General features: G+C 42.5%; 1 protein-coding gene across 1 annotated transcript in view; it reads left to right on the top strand.

The window, feature by feature from the left end:
- The window catches only part of CCDC6 (coiled-coil domain containing 6), a 109,822-nt gene extending 95,773 nt beyond the window's left edge, over positions 1-14,049 (top strand). The window contains exons 8-9 of the mRNA XM_069571710.1: positions 8,567-8,691; positions 9,732-14,049. Of these exons, the coding sequence (XP_069427811.1) occupies positions 8,567-8,691; positions 9,732-9,926 (320 nt within the window). The 3' untranslated portion in view covers positions 9,927-14,049. The remainder of the gene's footprint in view (positions 1-8,566; positions 8,692-9,731) is intronic.
- The last annotated feature ends 529 nt before the right edge of the window (positions 14,050-14,578 follow it).

The following is a 14,578-nucleotide window of genomic DNA, read 5'->3' as shown; positions in this document are numbered from 1 at the left end:
ATTATGGGTTCTCTCGTTATATGCTGTATTCACCATCTCCTTTTTATCCTCAGAATAATTAATGCAGATGTTGTATTAAAATTGAGGGAGCAGTGATGCGGAGGTTCCATAGCTACTGGTCAGATGGCCAGGAAGTGGCGAGGCAGGGCATGTCTTATTTCCAAGGCCTGTGTCCTTCCGAGCACAGGCTGCCTCCTGCTATTTGCAGTGATGGTAAGGGGGCCTCAGCCCTGGGACACAGACCGGGCAAGAAGGAACTGGCTTTGCTTCTGTCTCTGGCTTTGCTCCTCAGAAGCCTTCCCCTCAAAGGCGGGCTTGTCTTCATCTGACCCCAAAAAACTCTCTCCCCGGGGTCCCTGGCTCCATACCCGCACAGCATGGGATTCTCGGGCCAGGAGGGCAAATTAATGATCCAGCAGGGAAGAAAGAGGAAGGCAGGGAGGGAGGGCAGTGAGTGGAGGGAGGAAGGAAAAGGTAGCCGGCCAAGGGCTTGTGTCTTGTGACTGAAGCGTCCAGGCTGCCCTTCTTGTGCTCGCTCGTAAACAGGTTTTCAGCAGAGTTGGGGGAAAAGTGGGGGGGGGGGGGAGCGGGAAGGGAGCTGGAGGGACAGTCTCACAGTAGAATAAAGTGAGGTGACGGCTTAAAAGGGTGGCAGCAATAAAGGTTCTGTGGTCTGGGACAGTGAAACAGCTTCACGTTGGGGTGTCATCTCATTTTGTCCGTTGTGATCGTGGGACACCAAGGATGGATGCCCTTCAGGTTGACAGAGGGGAAGTGCCGCAGCCAGGCAGGTGGCTGAGGATAGCAGGAGGCAGAAATGGCTTGGTTTTGTGAGTCTGGGATCCAGCCCAGCGCTGTGCTACTATGACTCTTTATAAGAGGGGTCACACCTTTTGGCTCTTGTTGGTCTGTCTGTTTTTGCCCAAGCCCTGTGGCATGCAGCATCTTAGTTCCCTGACTAGGGATCGAACTCATGCCACCTCCAGTGGGAGTGCAGAGTCTTAACCACTGGCCCACCAAGGACATCTCTAGAAGGGTCATTTTTTAAAAGCCTAGCACAAAGTGTGGCCGCTTTTGTCCACTTGGGGCCGGCATGCTCTCAGGCATCTGACATAGTGAAGAGGGGCTGTTTGCAAATCAAAAGGACTTTCTGTTGCAGATCTTCAGCACAATCATCACTTGTTCTTGCCCCAAAGGATGTTCCTGAGTCTGTTTCTCCTGCTCTGCAGTGGCCTTGAGATCTCTCCAGAAGCTTCTCTCCTAAGCTGCCTCTCAGGTTTCCCCAAAGAGCATGTGGGTTTCACTACCAGGAGGATAAAGGTCTTCTTTGCTTTCTGACTTGTCGATGGGGAAGACAGTCTTGAGTTAGGAAGAAGCAAGAAAGAGGAAGGCTTTTATAGCTCATACTGATGCTGATTCATGTTAGGTATAGTTTAGTGTTCTCTTTGATTTATTTAAACCTAAATGCATGTGATTTCTAATTCATTCAATGTAGTGTTGTGGTCACTGAAGAAACCAAAAACAAAAGTGAGACCTTGGTTGGGAATATTAACTTCTATGGTAACAAATACTCTGCAGGCAGATTTATTCCATGCACAGAATTAAGGCTTTTGCTGTCCCTGTTGCTATAACGTGGGGCTTCCTTGTACAGACAAGCTAGTTGGTTGTCCATTAATACTACATCATAGTAAGTAACAACTAGATTTTTTCTTTTTAAATTTCACTCAGCTTTTGTGAGAACAGTTGTACGATCTTTGAAATTCTAGAATATCATCAAAGTAGATTATAAACTCTTGGCAGTGGAATTACTCCTATTCTCTCTAGTCCGTTGCATGCATAATATATGAGCAACATCTGAATTTTCAAGTTTTCTTTTCACTTTATTTTTTATTGAAAGAATTTGTGGTTCTCAATATTATGAATATCTAATCACTTTTTGAGTGGAACTATGCTGTTTGTATAGTTTTCATTTCCATTTTAAGTATTTTGGCTCTTCTTCCCTTACCATTTCTGGTTAACATTGGCAGTCTTGTATTTTCATTAACTTGGTGGAATGTTTTGAGGGCTATCTCACAACCTGATAGAACTTACGAAAGAGTCTTGTTTACCTGTGGACTTGTACATGTGGATTATATAGAGGATTATTTTTTCCAGCAATTTTTTTGAAGTTGTTCACTATTTTATATAGCCTAAGAAAAAGCCATTCCCAATTAGCATGTTTTCCTGTGCCTATATCAGGCATGGGGAATAATGAAGTTTTTAAAAGGATCTATACTGCATAGCAACAAACATAGCTGCTGCCCCTATCTTGGTTTCTAATTCCATTCTCGAGTTAAAAGAACTGAGGCTCTTTGGAGAAATGTATGTTTCTGGGGCCTGGGGCAGGGAATATATGAGATGAATGTGGACATTCTGGTAATGCCAACATAGTAAGGAGAAGCGCAAAAAACACAAAGATAAGGATAGTTCCTAGAGACACAGGAGTAGCTGAAAGGGCTCCCAAAGGCCAAAGCTGGACGTTTGAACGATAAATGGTGTAATAGTAGATTGTAGCCCAAACAGAAAACAAACATCCATCAGTTCACACTGATCTAAATAAATGACTAAGTAACTAAACAGGGAGAAGAGATAAATCTCTCATTGCAGAGGAATTCCAAATAATTGATGCAGATAGTCTGTCCTCATGGAAGTGGAACTAGCTCCCTGATCTCTAAACGTGGACTGCAGATGAGGACTTGCGGAGAATACGGTGTGAGAAGGAAGGGGAAAGAGTACCTTTCTAGTGGAGGAACTTCACAGGTGCTGCCTCAGCCAGGAGATCAAGGTCAACATCGACAGTGGTCAGTCATGTTGGTAGTATGTCCCCTTGATATGAGGGCTTCCCATCTGGCACTAGTGGTAAAGAACCCGCCTGCCAATGCAGGAGACATAAGAGACATTGGTTCGATCCCTGGGTCAAGAAGATCCCCTAGAGGAGGGCATGGCAACCCACTCCAGTATTCTTGCCTGGAGAATCCCATGGACAAAGGAGCCTGGTGAGCTATAGGGTCTCTGCCCGCAGGGTCGCAGAGAATCAGACATGACTGAAGCGACTTAATACACACACACACCCTTGATACAATGTGATGAGAAGAGCCCTTTACCTCTGTGGTCTTCCTCCCCAAAGCCCATCACCCCACGTGGAAAGTGTCAGACAGTAGAGGGACACTCTGTCTGTAAAATACCTGATCAGTACACCTTAAAACTGACGCGGTCATAAACAAACAAGGAAGTTTGAGGAACTATCTCAGCCAAGAGGTGCCTAATGAGACATGACAACTATGCGTAGAACATGCTATCCTAAACGGATTCCTGAAACAGAAGAGGACAGTAGGGAAAACCTCAGGAAATCCAGATAATGTATGAACCTGAGTTGGTAGTAATGTATCAACGTTGGTTTATTAGTTGTGACAAAAGTACCACAGCAGCATAAAAAGTTAATAATAGGGAATCTGTTGGAATTCTCCAGCAATCCAGTGGTTATAGGACTGTCCGCTTTCAATTCCAAGGTCATGAGTTCAGTCCCTGGTTGAGGAACTGCTGCTGCTGCTAAGTCGCTTCAGGCGTGTCTGACTCTGTGCGACCCCATAGACGGCAGCCCACCAGGCTCCCCTGTCCCTGGGATTCTCCAGGCAAGAACACTGGAGTGGGTTGCCATTTCCTTCTCCAATGCATGAAAGTGAAAAGTGAAAGTGAAGTCGCTTAGTCCAACTCTTAGCGACCCCATGGACTGCAGCCTACCAGGCTCCTCTTTCCATGGGATTTTCCAGGCAAGAGTACTGGAGTGGGGAGCTAAGATCCTACAAAGCATGTGGTGTGATCAAATAATGATAATACGGAATCTGAGTGTGTGAAGTGTGGGAACTCTCTATACTTATTTTCGCCACTTTTCTGTAAACCAAAAGCTATTCTAAAATAAAAACTATTTTAAAGCTACTAAAATAGATAAGATCAGCTAGTCATGGAAGGTACAGGGAAAAGAGAAAAACCCTTCCGTCTGATCCAGAAGTGACTGTAATATTTAGAGGTCATGTACAGGAGGAAACCTGGCAAAGGAGATTGGGAAGTTGCTCCCAGGGAAGGGGAAGGAAAAGCAGTATCTGATATCACTGAGGCGAAGACAAAGCCTTTCAGCAAGAAGGGAGGAGGGTCAGCTCTGTCCCTCATTGCCCCAGGGTCAGCTGCAATAAAGAGCGGGGAGTGGCAACGCAGCTGGCAGCACAGAAACGCTGCCTACCTTGGCAAGAGCGGCCTTGATGGACTGATGAGGGCAGAGCCAGATCAGGGAGAGCTAAAGAAGAAATCCTGTCTCTAGTGCATGAATGTTCACAGAGACAGTGTTTTCATGAATGGCTTGTAGAACTAAAATAATCTCCAAAGGAACAGAATCTTCAAACTTCTGCCTTTGGTTTGGTTGTATGGTGGCTGGTTTTGGGTTTTTTTTCCCTCTCAGTTCAGTTCAGTTCAGTCACTCAGTCGTGTCCGACTCTGTGCAACCCCGTGAGTTGCAGCACGCCAGGCCTCCCTGTCCATCACCAACTCCTGGAGTTCACTCAGACTCATGTGCATCGAGTTGGTGATGCCATCCAGCCATATCATCCTCTGTTGTCCCCTTCTCCTCCTGCTCCCAATCCCTCCCAGGATCAGGGTCTTTTGCAATGAGTCAGCTCTTCGCATGAGGTGGCCGAAGGATTGGAGTTTCAGCCTCAGCATCAGTCCTTCCAAAGAACACCCAGGACTGGTCTCCTTTAGGATGGACTGGTTGGATCTCCTTGCAGTCCAAGGGACTCTCAAGAGTCTTCTCTAACACCACAGTTCAAAAGCATGAATTCTTCAGCTCTCAGCTTTCTTCACAGTCCAACTCTCATATCCATCACATCTTTTTTCCTTTAGCAGAGATGTATTAGAGGGAATTTGAGGGCAGTCAGAAGAAGCAGAAATATTCATAAAACCATCCAGAATCCTTGTATCCAAAGTGTTAATATTTTAGTGTTTTCAAGTGTCTTCTCTCCCCATGTCTCCCCTCCCCCATGTCTTGCAACTTCCCTTTTGGTAGTTGATTTTCTATTGGTTATATACATTGGTATCTTCATTTTGCTTAGTGGTATTTTGTCATGAATTGCTTTTAATGAATCTTTTTTTTTTTTTAATTCACAATCTTGAGCTAGTGGACAATGAAATAAATCTTAAAATTTTTACTCTAGGCAATGCATTTCTGTAGTAGAGCAAGAGCAATTTATTCCAACAATAACTTCATAAAGCCACAGTATTCTGTTTAGGAGGCATTTTCTATGTAGGTTTTTTGGGGGATGTTTATCCTTTATTATATTCCTGGTCCTGAGTGTCAGATGTATGATGATTATAACTTAGGAGAAAAAGAGAATTTGTAAGACATGGTCTCTGGCCTCTAATGCTTATGATCAACAACAGGGCCTAAGGAAACATAAGAAATAAGATACTATTAATGCAAAGCCAAATATAATGAGTTTTATGTATTTTTATATCCCCTAAAATGTTAAGTTGTGGTGCATCCATACTCAATGACATACTACCCAGCACTAAAAAGGAATTAACTTGATATACACAGTAACTTGGAAGGATCACAGGGGCATTGTGATGAATGAAAAACTAATCTCAAAGGATTGTATACTGTATAGTTTCATATCTATTAATATAGCATGCTCAAAGTGAGAAAATTACAGTGATAGAAAACAGATCAGTCCTTGCCAGGGGTTAAGGTTAGAAAGAAGGTATAACAATTAAAGGGACAACACATAGAAGTTTGCTTGTGGTTTTGTAATGATTCTGTATGCTGACTGTGGTGATAATTACTTGGATCAGCACAAGTGATAAAATTACACCTGTACGTGTATACACACACACACACACACACACACACACACGAGTTTGTATCTTAGTCACTTGTTTTGGGCCAATGTCGATTTTCTGTTTTTGACAATGTGCTGCGGTTATGTAAGACATCACTGGGGGAAGCTGGGTGAAGGGTAGACAGACATCCTGTAGTATTTTTGCAACTTCTTATGAATCATAAACTATTTATAAATAAAAATTGATGATTAGAAGGTATAGTTTTAAAAAAACTAATTTCAAGAGAATTTCAAAGGAGAGAGAGCTACCAGCTTAGTGAGCTTTTGAGATGAGCCTTGAAGGAGAAGTGGTTGTTATTCAGTTGCTAAGTTGTGTCTAACTCTTTGTGACCCTGTAGACTGCAGCCCAGGCTTCCCTATCCTTCACTATGTCCCAGAGTTTGCTCAAATTTATGTCCATTGAGTCGGTGATGCCCTCTAACCATCTTGTTCTCTGTCATCCCCTTCTCCTGCCTTCAATATTTTCCAGCATCAGGGCTTTTCCAATGAGTCGGCTCTTTACAGCAGGTGGCCAAAGTATTGGAGCTTCAGCTTTAGCATCTGTCCTTCCAATGAATATTCAGGGTTGATTTCCTTTAGGATTGACTAGTTTGAACTCCTTGCTGTCCCAGGGATTCTCAAGAGCCTTCTCCAGCACCACAATTTGAAAACATCAGTTTGGGAAGTGGTTAAATATCTGTTTCTTTGGGGAGGAACATTGGGATATATAGAGCTTTTTGTTTTCTTCGTTTAATATCCTGAAGTTGCCAAGTTTTCAGTGGTGGCTTTTTGTTTGCCTTTGTGGCTACAACAAACACGGTGGTTTTGTCTTGTTACTATTGGTGTGTCTTTTGACGCCTTCCCTTTTCTCACATCTGGTCTTTACCCCTTCGCTTTATTGTTTCCCCTTTACTCATTTCTTTTGCCTTCCACTTTTGTAAAGTCTCAGCTGTGCTCCTCTCGAGCCTTGACTTTTTTTATTTTTAGTGGAGATAACACTTAACATGAGATCTACCCTCTTAACACCTTTTTAACTGTTCTGTACGGTATTGTTAAATAGGTACAATGTTGTGCAGCATATCTCTGTAACTTATTCTTCTTATAAAATTGAAACATTATACCCATCAAATAATAGTTCCCCCAGTTCCTCCACCCCCACCCCCTGTCAAGCACCATCCTGCTCTCTGCTTCTGTGAGTCTGACCTAGATCCTTTGTGTATATGTTGCGTGCAGTGTCCATCCTACTGTGACTGGCTTATATTAGTTAACATAACGTCCTCCAGGTTCATCACGTTCTTTAAAACAAAAACAACAGAGTTTTCTTCTTTTTAAAGGCTGAATAATATTCCGTTGCATGTTTATATCATGTTTTCTCTGTCCACTCGTCTGTTGATGAACTTCTGGGTTGTTTCTGTGTCTTGGCTACTGTGAATAGTGTTGCTATGAACCTGTGGGTGCAAATTTCTTTTCAAGATCCTGTTTTCAATTCTTTTGGATAAACACCCTGAAGTGGGATTGCTGGATCACTTATGGTAGTTCTGTTTTTAATTTTTGAAGAAGCTCCGTAATGCTTTCTGTAGCGTTCGTACCAATTTACATTCTCATCAGCAGTGCCCTGGGTTCCCTTTTCTCCACCTCCTTGCCGACCTTTAGAAATGTTTATTTTTATTTTTTTTAATAGCTGTGCTAACAGGTGTCAGATCATATCCTGTTGTGGTTTTGATTTGCTTTTCACTGACGATTAATGATGTTGACCCTCTTTTCATGTATCTTATTGGCCATCTGTTTGCCTTCTTTGGAAAAGTGTCTGCTGAGGTTCTCTGCCCATTTTTTTATCAGGTTATTTGTTTATTTGCTTTTGCATTGGATGAGTTCCTTACATATTTTGGATATTATTCCATATTATTCCCTTATCTGATACATGATTTATAAATATTTTCTCCCATTCCATAGGTTACCTTTGTGTCGATATTTCCTTCGCTGAGCAGAAGCTTTTTAGTATACTGTAGTCCCATTTGGCTATCTTTGCTTTTGTGGCTGTGTTTTTGGTGTCATATCTAAGAAATCATTGCCAAGACCAAGTTATAAAGCTTTCCCCTATGTTTCCTTATAGGAGTTTTATAGTTTCAGGTTTTATGTGTAAGTCTTTAATTTATTTTGAGTTGATTTTTGTGTGTGGTATAAGTTAGGGCTCCAGTTTCATTCTTTCTGCCTGTGAATGTCAAGTTTTCCCAGCACCATTTGTTGAAGAGATCACCCTTTTACCATTGCATATTCCTGGCACCTTCATTGAAATCATCTGACCATTTATGCGTGGACTTATATCTGGACTGTGTAGTCTGTTCTAGGGCTTAACTTTTACATCGTTTGTTATCCATCCATCAGGCCGTTTGGTGAGCCCATCACTCCTCTTATCCGTTTGCATTTTTGTGGATGAATAAGAACTTCCACTTTTTTTTTTTTTTTTGGTCTCAAGGCATGTGGGATCTTAGTTCCCTAACCAGGGATCGACCTGTGCCCCCTGCATTGGCAGCATGGAATCTTGACCACTAGACCACCAGGGAAGTTCCAGAACTTCCCTATTTTTAAGCCTCCTAGATGCTTAAGACACCAGAGAGTTGAGTCCAAAGTAATACTCACAAGTTGTTGTTATATTTCAGGTCTCTCATATGCAAGCCACACAGTTGGTTTCACACCACCAACTTCACTGACTAGAGCCGGAATGTCTTATTACAATTCCCCAGGTCTTCATGTGCAGCATATGGGAGCATCCCACGGTATCACAGTGAGTATCCGTGCCGGAAGCAGCGCTTTATGCCTGATGGCAGTAGCGACTGGTATAGCGACATGGGAGCTGGTATTGACGCCCTTGGAACTTTACCTTTCTTATTCCTTCAGTTCATCTTAAACTTCTAGAGATCTCCCAACAATTCGATGCCGCATTGTGGTGTTGAAACTAAAATCCTTCTCAGGAGGCAAAAACTTGACCTTCACTTTCTTTGAAAAATTGCCCTTCATGAAATGTAGTCTGAACTCTGGCCAATGCCATGATTGAACTCTAGCCAGCTCCTTGCCATAGCGAATTATTGTTGGCTGCCATCACATCTAAAAGTACTTATTGTCTGCATCTTCACAGTTCGCTGACCCTCAATATTCTTCCTGAAATTAGATTCATTTCTAGTTTCATCCAGAATTTTCTTTCCTGAAATTAGAAGGAACCTTATGTGTATCTGGTTCAGACTCTACTTAACGGAGTATTTTCTTTAGAGCTGGCTATGTAGTTGAATAAGAGGCTTGTTGGAAATGTCAGAATGGAGGGTGTTCCCAGTGAGGGAATCTTGAAAAGAAGAACCCTATTCTACAAAAAAAAAAAAAGGGTGTGTAAGATATTTCTGAAGCTGTTTTGCTGGTTTGATGAGCTTTACATAAAAGCAGGCATTTTTGGTTGAACCATAGCTTTCAGGATATCGAAAACTTGTTTGAGGGATGGAAGGAACTGGAGGCACACAACAGAGAGAAAACATTTCAGGGGAGGACGTGGCAGCTGTTTTTTCATTTTCGAACAGTCTCATTGAGGGCCCCAAGTCCCGTCATTTGGTCAGTGCACATTTCATAGTGATTTTGTGTAGCCTTTTCCTAGGCGTCAATGCACACTCTAGCTTCTTGTTTTCATGATGAGTTTGAAAACCACTGGGGAAGGACAAGGACGTAGCCGGTGTTTTGTCTCCGTGGGTCCGCTTCTGGGCAGCCTTAGGCCCGAGTCAGGCTGGGTTAGGGGTGAACCTGTATGCCTGGTCTGACCTGCTGTTCCTGTCCTCTCTACAGAGGCCTTCACCGCGGAGAAGCAACAGTCCTGACAAATTCAAACGGCCCACGCCGCCTCCGTCTCCCAACACACAGACCCCCGTCCAGCCACCGCCACCTCCACCTCCGCCACCCATGCAGCCCGCGGTCCCCTCGGCAGCCACCTCGCAGCCTGCCCCCTCGCAACATTCGGTGCACCCTTCCTCCCAGCCTTAACGCATGTGCTTAGTCCAGACCCCACGTGGGGACTCGTTGATACAGTGGAGCCGTCGACTCGACGCCAAAGGCTTCCTTCCCTGGCATATTCGGATCTGACTTATTTGCACTGAGGTTATCTAGGCTTCACTATTCATTGTGTTGTAAATGTGTGTCGGAAACGCAGCCAGTGTTGTGGGTCTACAACACTAAACAGACGACTCTTTTCCATCGGTGTTCTACTTGAATCTACACGTGCGTCCATTCCCTGGCTGGGACCTCGGCTTTTCAACTCTTTGGTAGTTAAGCAGCAGTGTGCAATTTTTCGCTTGGCCCCCAGAGCTTCATTTTCCTGGCTTTTAGGTTTGTAAAATAAAAAGGGATCTCTTTTTTATATTTTTTTCCATGAATTTGCAGAAAATTACTGAGCTGTTATGACTACCCCTCACCCCTCATTATAATGGTGTTTACCAAGCATACCAATAATTCAGCACTACAGTTCAGACCTTTGAAAATCTAGCTCTCAGTATAGACCAGGAAGTTAGCTGGATCAGTGCCCAAGATCATGTTTAATAGAGCTTTCTAACAGATACACTTTGTATGGGGTATGTTCAGTATATCTCAGCACCCACATCTCTTGTAAAAGAGGTCACCTGAAGTATTGGCTCACATGGCTGTATCTTTTCCATATACATGGGATGGATAATTATTGCATATCTAGGTGTGATTCTGTCTTTACCCTTGATGTTAACCTACCCACACTAGCCCCCTCTCCTGTGAGTTGCTAACTACCCACCGGTGGTTGCGATGGCTGATAAGAACGTGCCGTGTGATTTCTGCTGCCAAAGGCAGTGTGATTGTAATAAAAACAGCTATTTTCCCTCTCCATTCTTTACTTGTGTTCCCCTAAAATAGAGTTCGAACAGATGTTTTAAAGGTGCAAAAGTACTATTAGAAAATACTGTTGGAAATGAACATTATAGGAATACTTTGGCATAGTGGGCACAAAATACTTTATCTCTTCGCAGGAAAGAGCTACAGAGGCAAGTAGCACATTAGCCTTGAGGACTGCTTATTTTGCCCAGTAAAAACACGTGCAGTGTTCAAAGAAGTACATCCTGAAAGCGTTATTTTCGTTCATTCAGCACAAGTTGTTTGGTTCCACTTTAAAGTGGAACACTGGGAGTCACTCTTTGGAACACCTTTGTTTTGGCTCTTCAGCAGTTACTGTTTTGTACTTTGGTAGTAAAGTGATTTTTACCACCTGTGTTTGCATATTTATATATGCTGTGGACGGAAATAACTTACTAGAGAATGTATATTTTATGATGAGAATGTGTATCTGTTGGATATAATCAGAGAACTGAAAATTAATTTATCCGTAATTTCTAAGAGTCCATGTTTTGTGACTACCACCTCTCATAGCTAGCTCTTTACTGAACATACTCCTAAGTATAAAGAACCATACCATTGTAGATACTTAATATTGTACAGTAGAGAAACCTCCATTTTTGCCTTCAAATGCATATTTAAGAGTTACAGAATGAGAAAAACTCTTGTTGGCTAATAGTGTTTGACTAGCATCTTAAGAACTTGAGAGTAAAAGCAACAATAGGATTTTTTTTTTTCCAGCTCTTTCAGTTTCCACCCCCAAACTGAGAGCATCGCTCGTAAGTCTATATGAATTTTATTTATAATGTGTAATATACATAATCATAGTACAGTTCTCAAATATAGGGAAGAAGTTTGGCATTTGATTATTGAGGCTTGAGGTTTTTAATTCAATCAGATGGGGTCCTGTCTAACCTGGGTATTTCACCAATGGCTCACTGTCCCTCCTGGCACCTGACCATTTTGAGGAATTCTGAGAGCAGGCAAATAGGTGTTGCCTGCATGGTACAGTTCTCAGTTTTTCTTAGAGGAGAAATATGGTCTATGTTTACAAGAATTTTCTACAAGACTGTAGGTTTCAGTGCTGTTGGATAGAGGGTCTTGTGCTCAAACAAGAGAGTCTAAAATGTAATGATTTTCCCTCTGCTTGCTAGCAAGTTAGTGATCTCCGGAAAGCACAAAAGTTAAAACATTGTCCTATGGTGACTGAGGAGCAAACAGTTCTGATAAATGTCTTCTAGAGACAGGTCCTTAACATTCAGATTTCTACAGGAAGGTGACGCCAGTTTCCCTAGGCTAGTCATTTCATCACAAAATAATACACAGCTCCTTCAAATAGCACTTTTTGACTATAAATCTGTTGCCTCTCCCAGTGGACATTCTGGATTGATAGAACAAACACTACTCTTTTGAGCTGATGCCATTTCGGGTCCTGTTTGAGTGTTTTGTAACCCTGTGGGGAGCCTGTCACGCGTAGGCAGTACCTGCTAGGGCGGCTCCTTGCCAGTTGTTCAGTCCCCAAGGACCCCAAAGATTTCCACCTCAAGCGCACAGAGGCAAAAGCCCCCTCGTCCACAGGAAGCTGACATACCTGGAACATGTCTTTTGGGGGCTGGATGCAGTTTCTGCTCTTCCTGTTGCCCACCCGCAACCCTGGACTGACTCCCAGAGGCCTTGGAAGGCAGGTGGGAGGCACAGCAGGTTCAATAGCTTCGTTTTCCTGTCTCACTGACAGAGACCCTTGGCTATCACTGTGCTGCTAATAGAATAAGTACTTGTCGCCAGATGACCATGCCTTTTATACAAAACCAAATTACTTTCCCGAACACCTGATGCCTCTCTGGGCTCTGAACTGCTCTCGGTCATTCAGCATGCTGGCATTCTAGACAGACCTCTAGTGATGTGGCAGATGGTGGAAGTATTTAAGATTTGATTTAACTCACTCCTTTGTTCATTGAAAGGAGTTTGACATTTTGAGCTCCTGAGAGCCTGACCACAACCATGGAATGAATGTGTGACCAGAATGTGGCTTTGACACCAAGTGCTGCTGCTGCCCCTTTGTAATTGGCTTCTCACTGATTTGACCAGAAATAATGGATAATGTGAATTTTTGTTAACTGTTCAATTGTAGAAAGATAGAATATGTTATCGCCCTTTGTTAGGTAGACATGAACTTTTCCTGCACGAAGCCTTGCTTGTAGAGGATGCCCTTACAATAAGGCAAGAAAAAGCATAGTAACTTGTGCTTGGAGAGCTCACTATTTTTATCTTATCGATACAGAAGAAATAATTTCTGCATAACTTGATTCTTCTATCTAGTACTTGTATTATAGGTAACCAACACTGATAACTTTGTAGCGATGACTACCAAAGAAACGCATAGTAAAACAACCTTTTATTTCCAAATTACTAAAGAGCCAGCCATTGACGCTGCTACGTGAGTTCCATGCTCAAGAGCCATTGTAAGAGATTAAGGGGTTTTTAGGTTTTGGGGTTTTGTTTTGGTTTTGCTTTTTTGTTGTTGTTAGGGTTTTTTTTTTTAAGTTTCTTTCCTTTTTCTTTCTCTCTCTTTTTTTCTTTTTCAGATAAAACACACACAGCTGTTAGTATAAAATTATAGGGAGCATGTTCCAGAGTGCTCAGCAGTTGTGGTTAACTGCCAAGCCCTGGTTGCCTCTCGCTAGGCAATGGAAGGAATCTTCTGTTCATGGTAGTGTGGGTGATGTGTGTGTGCAAGCGTGTGTGTGTGCATTCATGCCTTAACCGGGGTTACTGCTCAACTTTAGTTCTTGACCTAGTCTGCACTGTCATCTAGGTTGTATTGTACATCTCGATCTGAACTTCATCCTGGCAAAAACAAAGTTGCAGGCACAACAGCTTGAGAATGCATTCCTCCAGCAGAGTGTTGGAGCAGGTTGGCCCTGAGCCTTCTTTGGACTTTATTTGGAGCTAGGCATGGAAAGCAAAAGTGGACTGTCCCAAGGAAAGACGTCAACAAGGAAGAGGAGAGAGCCAAGCGCTAGCATGACTTTGGCCTCTGCGTATCTGTGCACACTGTATGTTGTTCATAATAGCTTGTCTACAACTTGACTAGGTTGGAGTTCTGCTAATAGTGGCAATCTTGACATTTCTTGGTCAGAATTTAGAGAGATGTAAGACTTCCAATTAATGTCTTATTTACTTCTTTATGTTGATTAGCCTTTGATACATGTGCTGAATCAGAACCTAAATAAAGATAATTTTTTAAAATGAACCTCCTGAGCCTTATACCCTATTTCTTTCTGGTCTTTGAGTCAGAAAATGAATATTGTTTCCCTGTGGCTCCTGATAGACATTCATCCTGGATTCTGAATGCTGAAGGCTGCCTTAGAAAGTGAGCTTAAGAAGAGGAAACAGAAGAGACTGGTACTGCTCTGTTCCTTAATCAGGATGCTGGTTATCTGGATGTACTGAGGTTTTGAAACTACACTGAACTGTGAGTTTATGATCTGTACCATATATATATGTGTTGTATTTCACTTGAAAACCATAAACCTGGGAGATTATGAAAAGGAAAGAAAAACCACACTCATTCTCAAAATGTTACCTATAAACAATAGATACACGTATATACACACACGTGCTAAGTAGCTTCAGTTGTGTCCGACTCTTTTTGACCCTATGGACTATAGCCTACAAAGGTGATCAGTATACTTGAGAGCAAGGATTTGAGTGTGTGTGGCTCCATAGTGCCTTTCTCTTCCTCAGAAAGATAAGATTTCTGGTCTCAGCAAGAGTGAGGA

This window comes from Ovis canadensis, chromosome 25, assembly GCF_042477335.2.
Source record: "Ovis canadensis isolate MfBH-ARS-UI-01 breed Bighorn chromosome 25, ARS-UI_OviCan_v2, whole genome shotgun sequence".
Classification (NCBI taxonomy): domain Eukaryota; kingdom Metazoa; phylum Chordata; class Mammalia; order Artiodactyla; family Bovidae; genus Ovis; species Ovis canadensis.
Note: the sequence above shows the minus strand (reverse complement) of the source record. Positions and strands in the feature narration are given on the sequence as shown.